Source organism: Saccopteryx bilineata, chromosome 7 (genome assembly GCF_036850765.1).
Source record: "Saccopteryx bilineata isolate mSacBil1 chromosome 7, mSacBil1_pri_phased_curated, whole genome shotgun sequence".
NCBI lineage: Eukaryota > Metazoa > Chordata > Mammalia > Chiroptera > Emballonuridae > Saccopteryx > Saccopteryx bilineata.
The window spans coordinates 110,236,687-110,256,242 of NC_089496.1; the positions used below are offsets into that span (position 1 = coordinate 110,236,687).

The window sequence follows — 19,556 nt, forward strand, 5'->3', positions numbered from 1 at the left end:
CCGGAGCTCCGGCGCCATGGCAACATTCCTGTCTGGTTGATGGACTTACCGCGGGCAACTGCGGACCCTACCTTCAAGTCCACGGCTAAGTCTGTCCTTTTCAAGTTCACGTGGCTCACTGTCACAGCTCTGCAGGACTGTGAAGGGAATTCCGTGGGATTTTTTTTCTTCTATTTCATGCCCTCACTCTTAGATCTTAAACTGAGCAAAGCTGACAGACACACTTTAGAAGGTAGTTCTCATTCTCCAAAATCTGTCCTTTCTCTAACCTCTTATCTCTGTATCCTGCAGTGACATCTTACCTTCATTTGTCTGCCACAAAAATGTCCCCTGCTTCACCACCTGCCTCTGTTCTCCCTGTTTTCAGTTCCACCTGCCAACATTCGCTCCGTCCTCCATTCTGCCTGTCCATCCTCCGTTCTGCCCACTTACAGTTCCACTTGCTGTCAGGTCTGCCTGTTCACCGTGGTACCTGTCCTCCATTCCACCTGCCCTCCACTCTACATGATCTCAGCTCTACCTGTCTGCTGCTCTACCTGTCCTTTGTCTGCCTGTCCACCTGCCCTCCACTCTACATGATCTCAGCTCTACCTGTCTGCTGCTCTACCTGTCCTTTGTCTGCCTGTCCACCTGCCCAGTGCACTGGGGGCCCAGACAGTTCTGGACCTGGGGCATGGCGAGCAGCTCTGATTGAGCTCAGAGGCAAGTCCAGTCCAGGTCCTAAGGGGCAGTGCAAAGCAGGGACCGGGTCCACACAGGCGGGGAGCCCTGAAAAAGGGGTTTGTGAGGATAAGGGAGTAGGAACGGGTGACCTGGGGTCAGGAGAGTTGGTCTATGATGTAAAATGAGCTCTCTCTCACTCTCAGGACTACCTCATAAACATTTTTTGGTTTATCAATGTAATCTGGGCTCATTCTTCCACCAGACCTGATGACTTTGTGGGGTTTTTTCCGAGTACTTCTTTTTATTTTTTCCTGTGCTATATTCTTTATGTGTGTGTGTGTGTGTGTGTGTGTGTGTGTATATATATATACACATATATATATTTCAATATATGTATATGTATACATATATGTATACATATGTGTGTATATATTTATATATACCATATGTATACACATATATACATATGTATGTAAATGTATATGTGTGTATATATATATTTATACATATAAATACATATAATTATCTCCATCATTTTCTCATGTCATTAAAGCATTTTGCATTTGCATGGTTAATGTGGCCTGTTTTAACGTTGGCATGTTATTCCATCATGACTGGCATGGTTGCCTGATGTAGCGAAGGAAAAATACAGGACGCCCGGTTCAGTGTGAACTCCAGGTCAACAATGCGCCCAGTCCTGGTAGATGGATGTCCCACGTAGTGTTTCCAGTGCGATGTTTGGGACGTCCTTATTCCTCTCTGTTTATCTGAGATTCAAGTTGAATTGCTACTCGGTATTTTATCTCTCAGCTCTACCGAACGCTGCGCTGTTTTTACCCGGTCTCTTGCCGTTGCGCGTTCCGGTATCCACAGTGATGCGCACCGGATCTCTTGCCGTTACGCGTTCCGGTATCCACAGTGATGCGCACCGGACAACTTGGGGCGTAAAATTTCCTGCCTTGAATTCCTACCGTAGGGGGATTGTGAGCAGTAGAGTTACCGAAGAGATGAGTTATTTTTTTTCCCCAAGACTTTTCAAACCTATTGCTAAATCGCTTTTTAAAAAGGTTATAGCAATTTCTACCCCCCCCCCCCCAGCTGTGTACAAGATCGCTCATCCCTGCGCCTTGCTGACGGCCTCATCACTTCAAAAATTCTTCTCTGCTGTTCTGGCAAGCAAGTGACGGCCCATCATTTTCATCTCTGATTGCTAATGAAGTTCACATTGTTGGTTTATTAGGCATTCTCTGTCCTGAATTATAAACCGTGGGCACCCGTCCCCTGCCTGCTCTCTGTTTTGCATTGCTTTGATGTCGTCAGGGATACGTCTTATTTTTATTTATTTATTCATCTGCACTCAGCCGCCAGGGCTGGAACCTGGTCCCCAGGCTGCGGCTCTAAGAGGACACACGCCCCACCCCCACCCCCGCCAAGCCGCCAGCCTTCCCACCTTCCCCTCATTTCAAGTAAAAGCCTCGTTTGACTTCTAAATGCATTGCAAGCAGATCAATTAAAAAGCACAGATTGGTAACTTTTTTTTTTTCTGAGCCTGCAGGATGAAACTTTGTTCACAGTTCTCCCCACTTCGGTTTCTGGGGTGTAACTGCTTTCCAAACATGGCTTCCATAACTACCCGTGTTAACCGCCCTGGAAACCACACCGTGGGTTTGTGTGAGCGGTACCGGTACCGCTTCATGGTGACCGCCGTGCTTTCTCTCTCAGAGTGCCGCGGCCCTGCGGATGGCCTCCATGCTCGAGGGATGGATGGGGAAGGGGTGCATTTCTGTGAGTGTTAACAGGCACATCTCTCCTTTCCTAGCGGGGCCCAAAGTTTTAGTTTAGAAAAAAGCCCAAATTGCAGGACCTGCCCCCTCTGAGAAAGACTGAACAGGACGTACTCCTTCTGGAACATTCCTTAGGTTAAGTAAGGAGTACCTTGGCACCAGCCGACCTTTTGACCGCTGACTCCTGGGACCAGCTGTCTCTGTCCTGTTTCCCGGGATGGCTTTAGTCAGTCCCCATCCTTCTTAAAGAAGGGGCCACGAGGTTGCCTTCTCTGAGACGTCCTCGTCACACTGAGGACTTCCTGGTGGCCATTCACGTTGCTCCGTTAGCTTTAGTGTTTCCGTTGTGCCCCCCACGTCAGTTCCCCCGCCTCCACCCGGCCTGAGCTTTTTTCTTCATGACGCGGCACTCTGCTCCCTAAATTGAGTACGTCCGCGTCCCCTGGTCGAGTGTCTGGCTGGACCCCTGATGTACTCCTCGCCGGGCCCTCCGCATTCTCAAGCCCACTCTGAGCTCTGGATTCTCTACTTTGAACTTGATGTTTTTGAGTTCGGCACTTGGGTTGTTGATTCTGATTTAGACCTAGTTGCCTTTGGGGTTTAGGTGATGCCAGTGTGGAAGCCGCCCTTGTTTCACTCTTGTGACCTGTGGAAGGTTAATTAGTGTGGGCCCCCCGTAGATGCCCCTTGGCCGATGTAGACCCCTTGCTCTAGGAAAGCCCCTCTCTGGCAGGGCAGAGCCCCCGTCTGTCCCCGCGGCTCTGTGAGTCCAGAGGGTGGGCATGGTCCCTGGTGGGCGTGGTCCCTGGCGGCCCCTTTCTTCCCTCTTCCCCTCCGGACCTTCTCTGTGGCTGCGGGAGTGCACACAGGAGACGGAGTCCCTACTTCACCTCAGCTGTGGCCTCAGACCTCTCAGAAATAGAGTGTGCATCTGGATGAGAGGGAAAGAACAGACCGTGTTGCTGAGCGCCGCCCTGTCTCCATTTGGGTCTTCAGAGGGGAATTTCTTTCAGCTCGGTTTCGCTGCCTATGGAATGGGACCAGGAGAGGCTCTGTCCTTCCGGTGGGATGGATGGGGCCATGGTTCTGACGGCCTCGTTGTCCATGACCAACATGTCATGTGATGAAGACCATGACCTGAAAGATGGCATCTCACTGTGTGAGGAAGGCGCGGAGGTGGCGTCCCTTGCACTCCGCGGATGCCAGATACTTACGTATTTCCCAAGTTTGTATTCGCAAGTGGACATCTTGCCCTTTCATCCCTCCTTCCTCCAGTGGAATAGAAGCATGCCTTAGCTCTCTCCGGGAGCCCCAACCTGGACTCTAGATTCTGGCAATTATTGTCGTTCACAAATAATTTACATTTCTGGGCAATTGGAAGATACCATATTATCATTATTGTATTTGTTCAATTTATGTAATGCATCCTTAGAGGACTCATTTGGAAGCATATATCTATCCTATAGATATAAAATGAATTGGAACAATATTGGACTTCAGCATTTTACCACAGAGAGTACATTTCAAATTAATACAAAAGGCATTTAGACGTGCAAATGTGTTGCTTGTGAAAGCGGGGTGGTTCGTAAAAGAATGCAGTTTGGGAGCTCATTTAATCGGGCAAAGTGAGGGGTAAGTCTGAGAGTGCGCCTCCTATGATTTTACCAGACTTGTACGGGTTTAATAGGAGAAAATATGGTTCCTAAAATGTCATTAATTTAGAAGAAAATATTGAAGAGCAAAGAAGGCTTTTAAGGTGATGTTAGCCGTGAACCCCAGGAGTGATACATTGTAGTCAATGGCTACAGGACCGGTTAGCCGCCTGTCCACCTGCGAACACTTCCCCTTCACTGTACACACAGACACACATGGGAACATAACTGCACACACATGTACATACAAACACATGCATGTTCACAAACACATGGACAGACCTGTAAACACAACACACGGGAACATAACTACACACAGACCTGTGAGCGCCCATGTGCATGCACAAACCTACACACACATACACACGTGCAGAGACCTGCACACGCATGCACGCACACAAACACATGCACATACCTGCACACACAACACACGGGAACATAACTTCACACACACACAGACCTGTGAGTGCCCATGTGCATGCACAGACCTGCATGCACATACACACATGCAGAGACCTGCACATGCATGCACGTGCACACACATGCACAGACCTGCATGCACATACACGCATGCAGAGACCTGCACATACATGCACGTGCACACACATGCACAGACCTGCATGCACATACACACATGCAGAGACCTGCACATGCATGCACGTGCACACACATACACAGACCTGCATGCACATACACACATGCAGAGACCTGCACATGCATGCACGTGCACACACATGCACAGACCTGCATGCACATACACGCATGCAGAGACCTGCACATACATGCACACGCACAGAACTGCACCCGCAATCACATAAGCACAGAACTGCATACACATGCACAGACCCGCACACAGGAACGCATGCACACCCACCGCCATGCCCATGCTGGCCGCCACCTCTGCTCCCCGCTTCGGCCCTGGCCTTTCTCCCCAATGTCCTGGTTTCCTTGGGCAGTTTCCTTTCTTCTCCTCTTTTTCCCTTCCTCCCAGCTCCTCTCTGTGAGAAATCCCTGTCCCTGCACTTGACATTCTGCTGGGCTGTAATTCATGGCAGAGTCGGCGCCCTCCAATCTGGCCATGGGGGATACAGGCAGGTGTTTTGAGGGAAAAACAGCCTCTTTGCCATGGCCCTGGGGGAGGGCTCACGCAGGTCGTCTGGCAATAAGGGCAGCAGGTTCTCGGACAGCGCAAGTGGCGATTCCAACCCTGTCTTTAATTTTTGCATATTTAATACAAATCTGTTCAAATTTGTTTTTCCAGCCTGGACAACCCTGTGTCAAGAATCATTTAATTTAATGCAGTGAGAGAGGAGGAATTAGAGCAAAGAAAAGAAAAGATCGTGAGGTTGGAGTGGACCGTCACCTGGGCTGGCCAGCCAGGGGTGGCGGAAGTCGCGGCTTCCCCCCGGCTTTTCCTGTGAGGGTTGTTCTCTCCCCGTCTGACCGTGTCTTCTGATTCCTTCACAGGGGAACTTTGTGGCTTGTATGACTGCAATTTTACGACAAATGGAAGATTATCATTATGCCCATTTGATCAAGACTTTTGGAAAGATGAGGACTGACGTTGTGGTGAGTGTGACTTGGACCCCTTTCCCTTCCCGTGTTTTGGGGCCAGCTTTTTAGGCAAAGCACCGGTGTCCGTATGTTCATTTTAAGTACGATTTTGCTGGGGGGACTTGCCTGCTGTTGATTTGAGAAGCCACCTGGGAAGGTCTCACAGAAGCCTAGTTTCTACCATGAGGGTCCTGAGGCGCAGACTTGCTTCTCGTGCCAAATGGGGAGTGACTTGTGGTGTGAACCCAGAGAATTCTCTTTCCTGCTCTGGTCCCCATTCTCCCTCCTGAGCTTTGGGATCACTGAAAACTTAGAATTTTCAATGTATCGATTGACTTTCAACAGCAGAAGTCAGTGAGAGAGCGTGGTTGGCCTTAACTTGTGCTCCGTGATCCACTAGTCGGGATCATGGAAGCCCTCCAGCATTTCTCCAAATAATTCTCCAGTCTCCCTCAGCTAAACTCTGAGACACCCAGGCTGGAGAATCGGGGTGCAGGGGAGTTGATCGCGTCGGGGCTGCCTCCCTAACAACCTGACCTCACGTGGCCACGAGGCAGGTCCTCTGCTGAGCTGCAACCAAACATCTTTACAGCGTTTCCAATTAGAATTGGACCCAAAGTCTGGTGTCTTGTGGCACGGACCCTGCGTTGGAGGCCCCCGATGCCAGCCGAGGGCAGCAGAGGCTACCCGCATCCCTGGAACGGGGTTCACTGCATATCCATCCACTTAAGGGCTGGGAAGGAGAGATCTGCATTTGATGATTTCCTTCCTCCCAAAGGATTATGTATAACAGAAAGTTACCGTATTAATTGTTGCCATGTTGTGCGGATATGTATAGATATAGATATAGATATGTAAATTTCTAAGGAGAACCAAAATGGGTCTATACCTTAAAATCATAGACATGTTTCTTAAAGTCCAGGAACAAGAATGGGTATATGTGTTTGTGTTGAGCTTTTTTATTCTTTTAAACGCTGACGAGCCATTTCCGGTTGGCGTAGAGTCATATCTGGAACACATACCACACTCACACCCTTTGATCCTTGAGCCCTCCTGGCACAATGACATTGCATTTGACGTGTGCACCACTGAGCCTTGCCCGGATGCCTCAGCCCCGCTTTGATCCATGGAAGGAGAGCCGTGGTGGCTGAACCCCCGGGAACAGTTCCTAGGTGACGTCCCGGTCTGGGTAATGAAGTTTGCAGCATGAGCAACATTACCCATCCTGAAAACTCAGGACTCCAGTGGACTATCTGCCCTTTATCCGAATAATCACATGGTCAAAATCGACACCTGCAAAGTGCTAACAAATATTTAAACCCCGCCACGGAGCGGAGGTGACAAGAAGGGAGGAGCCGGGGCCTGTGTGCCACGGTAGCGCAGAACCGTGCTGAGGGGTGCCCGAGTCTGCCTGGTCGGGGGGTCCTCTCCCTGCGTGGGGCAGACACACAGACACTCACCACATGTGTGGTCCTGATTTCCCGAAGGGCTTTTTCCCTGAGACGCAGCAGTTTAGAAAATCAATTATGCATTTGCAGGCGATTTGACTTCCGTTACCCATCGGCATTTGTGGTCTGGGTATCACAGATCCGTGCTGCCAGGACTGTAAACCTGTTTCAGTTGTTCATGGGTCAAACCTCTGTGAACTGGGTTCCCTTCCATGAACTACCCATGGAGAGTATTTGACTGTTTTTGTTTTTTTCTACTTTTACAACCTACCACAAAAATAAAAGATCACTTTGCGTTAAATAATGGGAAGTTAGTTAATCCTCCAATATGAAAATAATAACCCCTAGACTGCTTCCTGGTAACCAGCCAGTGCTACTTCACGTTTTCAAATTCAGCCCTGTTTTGGTTGAATTTGTCATTCCTGTACAAAAACATCGTTATGGTCCACATCAAAGTCACATGCCACAGTGTTGTTGCTTTTTTTTTTTTTCCTGGAGAAGAGGAGAGGGAGGCAGACAGACTCCCGCATGCGTTGGACTGGGATCCACCCGGCATGCCCACCAGGGGGCGATGCTCGGCTCATCTGGGGCGTTGCTCCGTTGCAGCCGGAGCCATTCTAGCGCCTGAGGCAGAGGCCATGGAGCCATCCTCAGCGCCCGGGCCAACTTTGCTCCAATGGAGCCTTGGCTGCAGGAGGGGAAGAGAGAGACAGAGAGGAAGGAGAGGGGGAGGGGTGGAGAAGCAGATGGGCGCCTCTCCTGTGTGCCCTGGCCGGGAATTGAACCCAGGACTTCCACATGCTGGGCCAATGCTCCACCGCTGAGCCAACCAGCCAGGCCAGGGCTGTTATTTTTAGTCTCTGAAATAGCCCCTTGGACCCCAAGCCAGTGAGAGGACAGGCCACTGCGTGAGGCAGAAAGACCAGCCCAGAAAAGAGGGGAGCAGATGTGTTCAGCTCACAGCTGTCTGGCACAAGAAGCTGCCCCTTCGGGACAATGTGATGCAGGGTCTCCCGATGGTCCCACCGTGGAGATACTGAGCAGTGGGAAGGGTTGCTGGCTCTCAGTGTCTGAGCCTCACAACCAGGATCGAGAGTGGAGAACTGGTTCGGAATCTCCATAGTGAGACCGAAGTGATGGGGGGGGTGCTCTGGACCTGCGGGGGGGGGGAGTGTGACTTGCTATTTCTCCCAAATTTCCACTAAGGGGCCCTTAAGAAATGTCTGTGGAGTGATATATACAAAGACAATGTAGATAGAAGTTCTTCTTGCTGGTTAAGTGGATACAGAATAAAGGCCATTGGAGGGCTGACAGAACCTGGGTGCTGCCCTCCTGGTCTCCTCCCATGGGGACTCATGTTCCCATGCAACACCCCCCTCCCCCCGTGGCCTACCTCAATTCTGTGTACTGTGGGTTGTCTAGGGACAAGCACAGAGCCTCGCAGGCCCCTCTGTCTGAAATGCCCCACCCCCTCTGAGAGCCTCTACCTGATACCTGTCCTGGTCTGGCCAGGTAGATTCATGCCTTCTCACCCTGTCTGTCCCAGTCAACCACAGTTGACCATTAGTCAGCCTGTGCTGGGGGTGGTCCAAGGTGACGTCTCACACCTGGGAAGTGGAGAGTGAGGATGCTCTCGGGGCCGTGAAAGCAAGGGCATGAGCCAGGTGACTGTCCTTGCCCAGGAGACAGCCTGCTATTGGGTGTTCCCGGTCCTAGAGATCCGTGAGCTCCCCACGAATCCGCCACCACAGGTGACCCACAGGCCTGCGAAAGCACATTGGGTGGAGGAGGAGCCTCAGGCTGAACATCTGTTCCTTTATCCCTCGTGACCATTTCCTTGTAAATGGAGCTTTAATGATGGCTCTCTCCACCGGGCAGTGAATCTGGGGGTGCAGAATCCTTCTACAGTGAGCGCACCAGGGAGCATGGACTTCATGTTGGTATGTGGAGGGGGCGTGATGGGGGTGCGACAGCTGGGGCCTGCTCTCTGGGCCCCGCAGACTGGTGGAAACTAGCACGGGGCTGCAGGGGACCTTCCAGCTAGCCCACACTACCCATGCAGCAGAGGAAGGGTCCTTGCAAAGTAGCCAGACCGGACTGCGGCCAGTGGCCAGGGAGCCTTCTTTGCAAAGGAGAGGATTGTGGGGAACTGAGGAAGAGGAGGAAGAGCCGTGCAGGGAGGGGTTGAGGAGTGAACCGGGGTCCGAGGAGCCTGGAGAGGATCTGGGGGTGTCAAAGCACCTGGACCCCGTGAGCAGAGCTGAGCACTTGGTGCACTTCTCTTGATTGTGCCCAACTTTCTGTCATTCGTTTGCTATTTTCTCTTTAACCGTTTGACAGTTATGTGAAGGCATGTTTCTTTGCGTGAAGTCTTTGAGATAAACGCTGAGTCACGTGCAGCTGTGGGCCAGGACAACAGGGAGGTCCCTGTAACCTGTGCCCAGAGTCCCCTAACAGTCACATCTGTAAACCCATCATACTTGATCAGCGCTCTCACCATCAAAACCACGGCATTGACATTGATACCGCCAATGACCTCATTCCAGTCCTCCAGGTTTTTCTGTACTCTTCCCTCCAAAGCATTTATTATGAAGGATCGCCAGCCTGGGGCAGAGCAGGAGGGACGGTGTGAGGAAAGCTATCATTCCTCTTCCCTGGCTCCGCTGCCGGCGGCGGGTGGGCGAGCGCTCCGTGGGGTCTGCCTCCTTGACCTCTGCCTCTCTCTGTCTGTGCAGTCAGACCCCTCGAGGGTGTGAGAAACGTGCCTCCCCCCACTCCCCAAGTGGCTTCACCAATATCTCTCGAGAAACAAGACGTCTCCATGGCCCTGGGGGAGCGTCTCCACCATCCGCACTTTCGGACCCCCTCCTGCCCCTCGTTCCCGGCCTTCCCCGCGGGGCTCTGTCCAGCCAGCACCCCGTCCAGGTTCTGCGCTGCATTTCCTTTTGTGTGTTTCTCTAACCTCTTTTCTTCTAGAACAAGTCCATTACCTCGGTTATTTTTTCTTCCTTTCAAGACATTGGTTTTTAAATTTTTGGAAGACACTACAGTGATAATTTAGCCAGACTCTCTATCCCCCATTCTTAAATTTTTGGGTGCCGCCTCGTAACATCTTCTAGTTTGTTATTCCATCCCTGTGTCCGTCCTGCAAACAGGACACTTTGTCTAAAATCCGGGTTCATCCTTTCATCATCATCATCATCATCATCATTATTATTGTTATTGAGAGGCTGGGAGGCAGAGACAGACTCCCAGATGCACCCTGACTAGGATCCACCCGGCAAGCCCTCTAGGGGGTGATGCTCTGCCCATCTGTGGCCATTGCTATAATACATTGCTCAGCAGCTGAGCTATTTTAGCACCTGAGGCAAGGCCATGGAGCCATCCTCAGTGCCCAGGGACAACTTGCTCGAATGAACCAGGGCTGCGGGAGGAGAAGAGAGAGAGAAAGAGAAAAAAGGAAAAGGAGGAGGAGTGGAGAAACAGATGGGGGCTTCTTCTGTGTGCCCTGGCTGGGAATCAAACCCGGGGCTTCCACATGACGGGCCAACGCTCTACCACTGAGCCAATAGGCCAGAGCCAGGTTCATCCTTTTGTAAGAGTTCTTCCCTGTTGTGTCCATCAAGAGGTGAAACACGAAGCTGGTCACTACTGATGATGAGAACTTTGACCCCGAGGTTAAAAGGCAGTACGTGCAGGTCTCTGTACTATGAGGACCCAGGACCCTCTGCCAGTATCGGGCCATCTTTGTGTGATACTTTGGCTTCCACAGAACACCTGCAGTTACTCTAGCCCCAGCAATCTTTCTCTGATGGGTTTAACATCTGTGGAAGGTCCTTGTCTGAATCCGTTATTTCTTCAGTGTAGCAGAGTGATTTCCTGTGTCTGAGAGTCAAGGCACCTTGTCTTTAAGAACGCTGGGGGCGTGGGTGAAGTTGCAGATCTGGGAAATGGGGGTGCCTTGACCAGATTTGCAATCTGACGAGATCACTCGGGGTGACGTGTAGGGAATAAAAGGGACAAGAGTGGTCACAGGTGGATGGGCGGGGATGCCCCTCTGACAGCTGAAGTGAGAGAGGGTGGACCGTTCATCAAGTGGGCAGGGAGAGGGATGGACAGAAGCTGACGGGTTTATGACCAGACAGCGTTGCCCCACAGAACGCACGGGTGGCTATTGCGAGAGCTGCCCACTTAGCATGCAGGACATCCTCTCAGTAATCACACTGAGACGTGCAGCGGGAATGGATTGGCATTGAGAGAGAAACATTCTTGCAAAGGAGCTTGTATCTGTTCTCCATCGGCCCTTGTGGGCTCGGGAGATGCCGGCGTGATGGGGTCTGCAAAGCCACGTCCACTGTTTCAGACAAATGCGGTGGTGGGGACCATTGCTGCGGCTACTCAGTTATGCAGACCGGCAGGGAAGCCTCGCAGATCCTTGCCTCCCACCACGCGTGGCATTCCATGGGCTCAGCAAAGTGCCGCCATGGAACAGCTGAGCCTTGCTGATGAAGTACGGGGCTGTGTTTCCTCCGGGAGGGGGTGGGGAGAAAGGAGTTGGGGAAATGGGCTTTCTCTTCCCAGAATGATAAAAACCAGACCCTAGATCTCAATTATTAGGCTTTGAGGAGCGACCAGCGAGAAAGCCGGCAATTTCATGCAAATAGGGATGTGACTAAATTACAGCACTCAGCCGGCGAAATATGCAAACTGATCATTAAAATGTGAAACTCTTGACAAAATGGGGGAACTTAAGTAGCGAAATCTGAATTTCAATATTGAAACCTAGGAGAGGAGCCCGCTTGTCGCGTGCGGTGTCTGGGGAACCTGGAACGCCCCTGCTTGGGTGGTCAGTGCTCCCGGCGGTCAGGGCTCCTGGTGGTCAGCGCTCCCAGTGGTCAGCACTCCTGGCGGTCAGGGCTCCTGGTGGTCAGCGCTCCCGGTGGTCAGGGCTCTCAGCGGTCAGGGCTCCTGGTGGTCAGTGCTCCCGGTGGTCAGCGCTTCCAGTGGTCAGGGCTCCCGGCGGTCAGGGCTCCTGGTGGTCAGCGCTTCCAGTGGTCAGGGCTCCCGGCGGTCAGGGCTCCTGGTGGTCAGCGCTCCCGGTGGTCAGCGCTTCCAGTGGTCAGGGCTCCTGGCGGTCAGGGCTCCTGGTGGTCAGTGCTCCCGGTGGTCAGCGCTCCCAGTGGTCAGTGCTCCTGGCGGTCAGGGCTCCTGGTGGTCAGTGCTCCTGGTGGTCAGCGCTCCCGGTGGTCAGAGCTGGTGTGGGCAGAGTTTGGGGGACAGTGGACTGATGTTTCCCTCTTGACATTGCCCAGGTCCCCGGGGTCTCCTCGACTGTCGCCCCTTGTAAAAAGGAGGGGGGTCACCGTGGCTCCCTGAGTTGTTAACATAGGAGGGGTTCTGGCATTGGCACTAAGGGTGCGGAGGAAGATGTCTTGATTTCGAATGGCAGCGGATTATTGCCAACAGGTTTCACGTCTGTCTGTCTATCTGCCAGAAGTCCATGGTTGGCCCTGTGTGCCGGGATTGGCTTTCTTGCCCACTTCCATTCTGTCTGCCGCCCTGGTCGTCACAGCCACCGCACCTGATTACGGCTCGGTGGGGTACGTCCATGAGAAACAGGCACTCATTTGGCGATCTCGGACCACGACCTCACTTTTCTAAGTCACCTTTCGGCCGCCTCCCCCATCCCAGAGCGGAGGGAGTGGTGGACACCCGGGGACACGTGCTTTTCCGGGACAACCCCTTGTTTTGTTTGACTTGGTGCAGATCGAGGGCCAGGCCAGGCCATCTGATAGGAGACCCTCGCCTAATTCTGACAGGCACAAGGTGGAGCCCCTAGGAAATGGGTACCCCCGGTGCCGGACACAGACCTAGCGTGTAGGCAGGTGGGACAGCGGAGTGTGACCTTGGAATGCCGAGGGCCGTCTGCGAGGCAGCAGGACCACAGCTGGGTGGCTCTGTCCCGGGACCTCAGTGTCCTCAGGAGAGCCTGGCAATCCGACCACCTGCTCAAACGGCCCATGGCAAGCTGAATGTGTGCAGATGGCCGGGAGTTCCCCTTTGAGCCTTTCATTTGTTAAACGACATGAGAAAAAGAAGTGGATAATAAAATCCCATATTCACCTGGGTAGGGCCTGGTGATAATGAAAAAGGGACTTCGAATAAATAGAACTACAGTATTAATTGTCATCATAGCAATAACCTGCATGTTAAGTTTGTAAGAAAATATGTTGTGTTTTTTTTTTTTCTATAAGCAGGGATTGTATGCCTACATATTTGTAATCTTAACTCTTAGTGACTGCTAGGAAGCCGTGCCCAGGGACTATTTTCAAAGACATTTTTTGGAAAAATGATCCCGGATAAGATGTGGCTCAGGTAAGCAGATAGGCAGAGGTTGTACACAGCACTTGTGACATACATTTCCATTAGTTTTTAGAAAGTTTTTATTCAGCTAACAGAAACAAGGTCTTTTATAAAATCTAGCTGTTCCCAGGGGAGGAGGGTGGGATTGGTGTTCACCTGTCTCAGTGGCTTGGTTTTCTTTCAGGATTTCCTGATGGAAACCTTCATTATGTTCAAGAACCTCATTGGGAAGAACGTCTACCCCTTCGACTGGGTGATCATGAACATGATGCAGAACAGGTGAGTACGGGAGCCTGGCTGTCCCCTTGCACCAGGCACCTGCTCTGCATCTGGTGGGAACAGGGTGGGGGGTGGGGTGGGGGGGTGGTGCCTGGTTACCGTGGACTCTCCTCAGAGGACCTGTGCTGCCCCTTCTGTGACGCGAATATTGCTACTTACTTGGAGAAAGGGCCCTGGAGATTGCCTTGTGCCCGGACGGGGCTCTGGCAAATAGAACTTGGGCTCTGCCCCCTGGAGAAAAGCAACCCCGGACACCAGCCCTTTCCCCCACCCTTAGCCTTGGCCAAGGGCAGAGAGGGTCGGGTGGCCTGCCTCGCTGGGCCACCTGACTTGATCCACGTAGGTTTATCAGCTAGAGTGACGCTATGCTTGGTTTTTGAAAGGTGTGTCTGCGTCTCACCTATTTCAGCTTCAAAGAAATCGTGAGGGTTTTCTTCATGTGTATTAAACATATCAACCCTGTGTTTGTCATCCTCCTATGTGGGCTGCTGGTTAATTTTCCAGCCCTTGGACTTTTTATTTTATCTTATTATTTTATTTTAGTTGATTTAAATTAAAATAATTGATCACCACCAGTGATCGCCGGGTTCTCAATCACGTGTGAGTTTGAGAAGAAGTAAGTTTGAGAAGAAGTAGCCGCCTCCCTCTTCTTCTCCTTCCCCGACTGCGATTCCCGTGGAGGTCATTGGCGATGCGTGGGCAGCGCGGTCGGAAGGAGTCATGCGGGGAGAGGTCGGGTACCTGCTTTATCTAGGTCCCCTCCAGGACGAACACTGTGCAGACACCATAGCACAAACCACAGCCAGGGAGGCGATACCGGTGCCGTCCGTAAACTCTGCTCACACTCTCCCAGATGCGCCGGGACCTGAGCAGGGCGTGCGTGCGGGGCGGACGGGCGTGCGGGGCGGATGGGCGTGTGGGGCGTGCGTGCGTGCATGAATCCGCCACGGCGAAGACCCCGACCGTGCGCGGCTCCACGCGGGGTTTCTCCTTGCCCACTGATAACATGCCCTCCTCTCCCTTCCACCCCACCCTCCCCAGTCCCTGGCCACCACTGATTTCTTCCTCATTTCTACAGTTTTCAGAATGTTCTATCAGGAAGGTTGTCACCTGTGGGGGATGGTTGACTCTCTTCCACTCGGCCTTGTTCCCTGGAGGTCCGGTCAGGCCGTTGTTATTGAAGGCTTGCTCCCTTGACTGCCGAGAAGTGTCCCATGATGCGGATGGACCCCGGGTGGTTTTGCCATCGCCTGTGGAGGGACATCCGGCTTGTTCCCGTTGGGGCTATGACAGATAAAGCTGCCGTGGACAGTCAGGCTCAGGTGTCTGTAAGAACACAAGTCCTTGCATCTCTGGCACCAGCGCCCAGGGGTGCACCGCGGGGCTGCACATCCCGTTTCATCAGAAACCGCCTGACCGCGGCTGTGCCATTGCACCGTCCCGCTAGCTACCCTCGCCGGCGCTGGCTCTTGTCACTTTTGTAGTTCAGCCGTTGCGATAGATGTGTGGTGCATTTTATTGTACTTTTAATTTGCTTTTCCCTACGTCTTTGCCCCCGTGTGACGCGCGACAGCAGGCCCTTTCCTGTGCCTTTCCTGAGTGACCACGGGGACAGATTCAGCTTTTCGGTCCCTGCAGCGACAGGACTCTGAGCAGCCCCTGTTAGCGTTCAGGCCGAGGAGATGTCCATCTTCAGCCATGCGCCCATCAGGCGGAGAACGGGAAGTGGAGAGGCCCAGGCGAGGCAGCTCCCAGCAGGTGACCCGGCCACCCCCCGGGGACCAGTGCGAGGGCGGGGGCAGCGGCCCCGGTGACCTGCCTCTCCACCCACCGGGTGACCTGAGATGATTCACGTGGCTCACTCTGGGCTCCTGAGTCCTCTTCCTTTCCCTGTAGGGAGAACACCTGGGAGTGGCTGCTGAACATTAATTATTACCCTAACGAGCTACAGTGTCGGTGCTTTTATTGTCTTGTTATTTATATATTTTTTATTTTTAGTGATTCTATTGGGGTGACATGGTTAATAACATGCTGCAGGTTTCAGGTGCACAACTCTAGAAACACATCATCTGTACACTGTGCGGTGTGTTCGCCACCCCAAGTCGAGGCCCCTCCTTCTGTCCATCACTGTCCGTCCCCCTGTCCCCTCCTCTACCCCCACCCCCTTGCCCTCTGGTGGTCACCACACTGCCCTCTGTGTCTAGGAGTCTTTTCTTTGCTCCATGCCTTCACCTTCTCCCCCCAGCCGCCCACCCCCTCCACTCCGACAGCTGTCCGTCTGTTCCCTGTGTCTGTGAGTCTGTTTCTGTTGTTTGTTAGTGTAGTTTGTTCACTGGGTTTCCACACGCAGGACCGCAGGCTGCCCACTCAGACAGAGCCCACGCCCCAGCCACCAGCTACCTTGCCTCTGCGTCTTGAACATGACTCATATTTCACAGAGAGTGTTGTGAGGGTTTTTTTGTATTTTTTTTTTAACCCCACGATCCTCGGACCATTTTTTTATCACCAGATCTACCACTTCCTGAGTGAGTTTTAAGTAAAGTCAAGATGTTCCCAGTCAGCTTTCTCTGTTCAATACAAGTATACCATTCATGATCGGGCGTCTTGGGGTCCTGCTGTGAATGTCTACAAGAACAAGATCTTATTAATATTGTAATAAGCCTGGCCTGTAGTGGCGCGGTGGATAAAGCGTCCATCTAGAATGCTGAGGTCGCCGGTTTGAAACCCCAGGCTTACCCGGTCAAGGTCACATAGGAGAAGCAACTACTATGAGTTGATGCTTCTGCTCCCTACCCCTCTCGAAAATCAGTAAAAAAAAAAAAAAAAAAAAAATCTTTAAAAACTATTGTGATAAAATAATTTCCTTTAGAAATCACATAGATGCCATAGAACATTGTTTCTATTTCATTATCTATTTCCTTTTTTTTTTTTTTTTGCCTACTATGACTTAGTTGCCGCTCCTCCTGCATGCTTCAAACACTCCCTGCCCAGGTGTTGATTCCCAGAAGCTTCCGGAGACTGTAGTTAAGTTGTAATGTCGCAGCTGGACCGCTGGGAGCTCAGCTGGTCAGTTCTGGCACAGCTGGACGTGGGGTCTCACCACCTGTGGCTTAGACACAGGCAAAATCCGGCTCTGTGGTCTCTGATCTATCTCTGTGCTCGTCCTGCGTTGTCTCCACCAACGCGCACCAGACGCACCGTCCCTCTGTCCGCGGGGCCGGTCAAACCTCGTTAGAGACAGCGCCCGTCCACGCTGGCACGAGGACTCGTGAATCCGGAATCCAAGTTACAGGGTCTCATCGAGATCGCCGAGGATTCCCGCCCCTCGGTTGCGCCTCTCCAGACGCTGAGTGATCGGCGGTGGCCTGAGGTGACAGCGCTGCTGCTTGCAGGAATGAGGGGTGCCAGATGGCGGGAGGACATTCAGGATGAGCACCTTACAGACACAGTCAAGTGTGCCCATGCCACCGCACCCAGTCCTGCTTCCCGTCTTCCCCGAGGGCGGCCGACACCAGCTCCCGCTTAGCTCTCAGGCTGTGTCAGGAGCACGGACCTTCCTCTGGGCGCCGAGCAGGGCTGGCATCCAGTTCGTGTGTGAGCTAAAATCCCAATGCATGCTTTGCGGTGTGTGTGTGTGTGCACGGGGCGTGCACTCCCGGTGAAGGGCTCGGCCGCGCGGCGGTCCTTGTGCAGGCCTCTCCGGTTGTTGATAGGGCCGCGGCCGCCTGGTGACCCTTCCATGTCCTTCTTCCAGACTTCAGGCTTGAGTTCATCCCCGGGAAGGGTGTTTGGGCACTAATTAGGCCCGACTACTACAGAATTGTAAGGCGTGAGCTGGTACGAAATAGGCCTGATGGTTTGACTTTGTTCTTCACCTTGAAGAAAGCATTTTTTACAAACTTGCTTCAACTCCCCGTGAGGAAGTCGTTTCTACACTGTGCATTTGGGTGAGAAAAAGGGGCCAGCACAGAGAACGGTTTTCAGACGTTTAGGATTAGGCTTTCTGATTCCCAGTGACTGCCTAACACGGACTAAAACCTTGCCTGCATCTGTCGACTCCTCGGACTTGCAGCAGAATTTAAAAATGTTTACCCAGGTTCCAATTCTCGCAGGCTGCATGGTTTGTGGTCCTCGCTCAGGAGGGAGAATAAACAAAACCCACAATTTTTTTTTTTTTTTTACTTCCTCAGCTCCTGTGCAGCTGCGTGCCTGTCTGTCATCTTCAAAGGCTCTTGTCTGATGGGGGAGATGTTGTGTCTCCTCGTCCTAGGTGTCACCCACGTCAGGCTGGGGCCTGAAGGAGGGTCTGTACATATATCCGCCTGTCGTTTCTATCCAGACCACTTTTCATGCAGGATCTGGTGCTGTTTCTGAGGGGGGAGTCACAGGCTGTGATTTTCGAGTAGGACGCGGGAAACCACAGGGAATACTTGAAGCTTCCTCGAAGCCGAACAGCCTGGAAGCTGCCTGGGACGCAGAGCATAGGGGAACTCGAGAGGGTGGCTGACTTCTCAGCTGGCTGTGGAAGAAGACCCTTTGCCATGTGTCAGGAGAGATGGGCGATTTGTGACGCATGACGCTTTGGGCAAGAGACGCCCCTGGTGAAGGAGTCGGTGGGGAACTCCACATTCCGCCCACACCCGTCCACGAGCCACAGAAGGGATTCTTGTTTCAATTTTGAAATGCTTGAGATGTTGCGAGTCAGCGAATACTGGCCACCACAGCGGCTCGTCGTCGGGCGTGTCTGGAAGAGCAGCTCACCGAAGGCTGTGGGTTTTGCTGGACTGTTGAAATCTTGGAGACCGCTCATCAAGGCTGTCATCTGGTGTCACTTTTATCTGGAATCGCCTTAATCTTACATATTTGTCCTTTCAGAGTCTGAAACCGCTTCCGGTTCGACATGTGTGGGACCGTGTTGCTGTTGATTTTACGTGTCTTGGTGCTCTTCACCGTTTAGCTCATGGCCGTGTGGAGACAGCCAGGGACAATCCAGGAGGATGGTGTCCAGTCAGCATCCTTGGTCTCCTTTTTTTTTCCCCCCTCTTTTTTTTCAAGTATAAAGGAAGGGAGACAGAGACACAGACTCCTGCATGTACCATACCCAAGATCCACCCAGCAACCCCCATCTGGGGCCAAAGCTCGGCCCATCTCAGCCGTGCTTGCAACTGAGCTATTTTTTAGTGCTTGAGGCAGAGGCTCCATGGAGCCATCCTCAGTACACGGGACCAGTGAGCTTGAACCAATCGAGTCATGGCTGAAGGAGGGGAAGAGAGAGAGAGAGAGAGAAGGGGCAGAGGGAGGGGTGGAGAAGCAGATGGTTGCTTCTCCTGTGTGCCTTGACTGGGAATCAAACCAAGTACATCCACACGCCGGGCCGAAATTGTACCACTGAGCCAACCGGCCAGGGCCGTTGGTCTTTTTTTGACCCCACAGCCTAAGCTCATTTCTCTCCTCCATCTCCCACCTGTGATGCGGGCATCTTGGACCAGGACGTGTTTTTCTCCACCCATTGCTGTGTCCACCAAACTCGTGGGCACGGGATGTTCCTTGCACACTCCTCATCAGATGTGGCTCCTGTGGAGCTGGTGAACCTTCTGTGCCTATTTTTTGTAACAGAGTGATTTTTTTCTCCTTTTTGCTATAGTGCATACTCATAAGTTGTATCCATCAGAATGTATCAGAGTCCAGGATGGCAAGCTCACTGATGTTTCTGCCAATATGAATGTGGCACGGACTCAGGGCAGGAAAAGGGACTGCAGCCTTTGGAAGGGATTCCACCTTGAAGACGCCCAGTCTGATGGGAATAAATCATG

General features: G+C 52.3%; 1 protein-coding gene across 2 annotated transcripts in view; it reads left to right on the forward strand.

Annotated features, from left to right (window-relative positions):
* Positions 1–19,556, forward strand: part of DOCK1 (dedicator of cytokinesis 1) — a 437,923-nt gene that overhangs the window by 282,103 nt on the left and 136,264 nt on the right. For both annotated transcript variants that reach the window (XM_066240428.1, XM_066240429.1), the window contains exons 28-29: positions 5,567–5,668; positions 13,649–13,743. In XM_066240428.1, the coding sequence (XP_066096525.1) occupies positions 5,567–5,668; positions 13,649–13,743 (197 nt within the window). The remainder of the gene's footprint in view (positions 1–5,566; positions 5,669–13,648; positions 13,744–19,556) is intronic.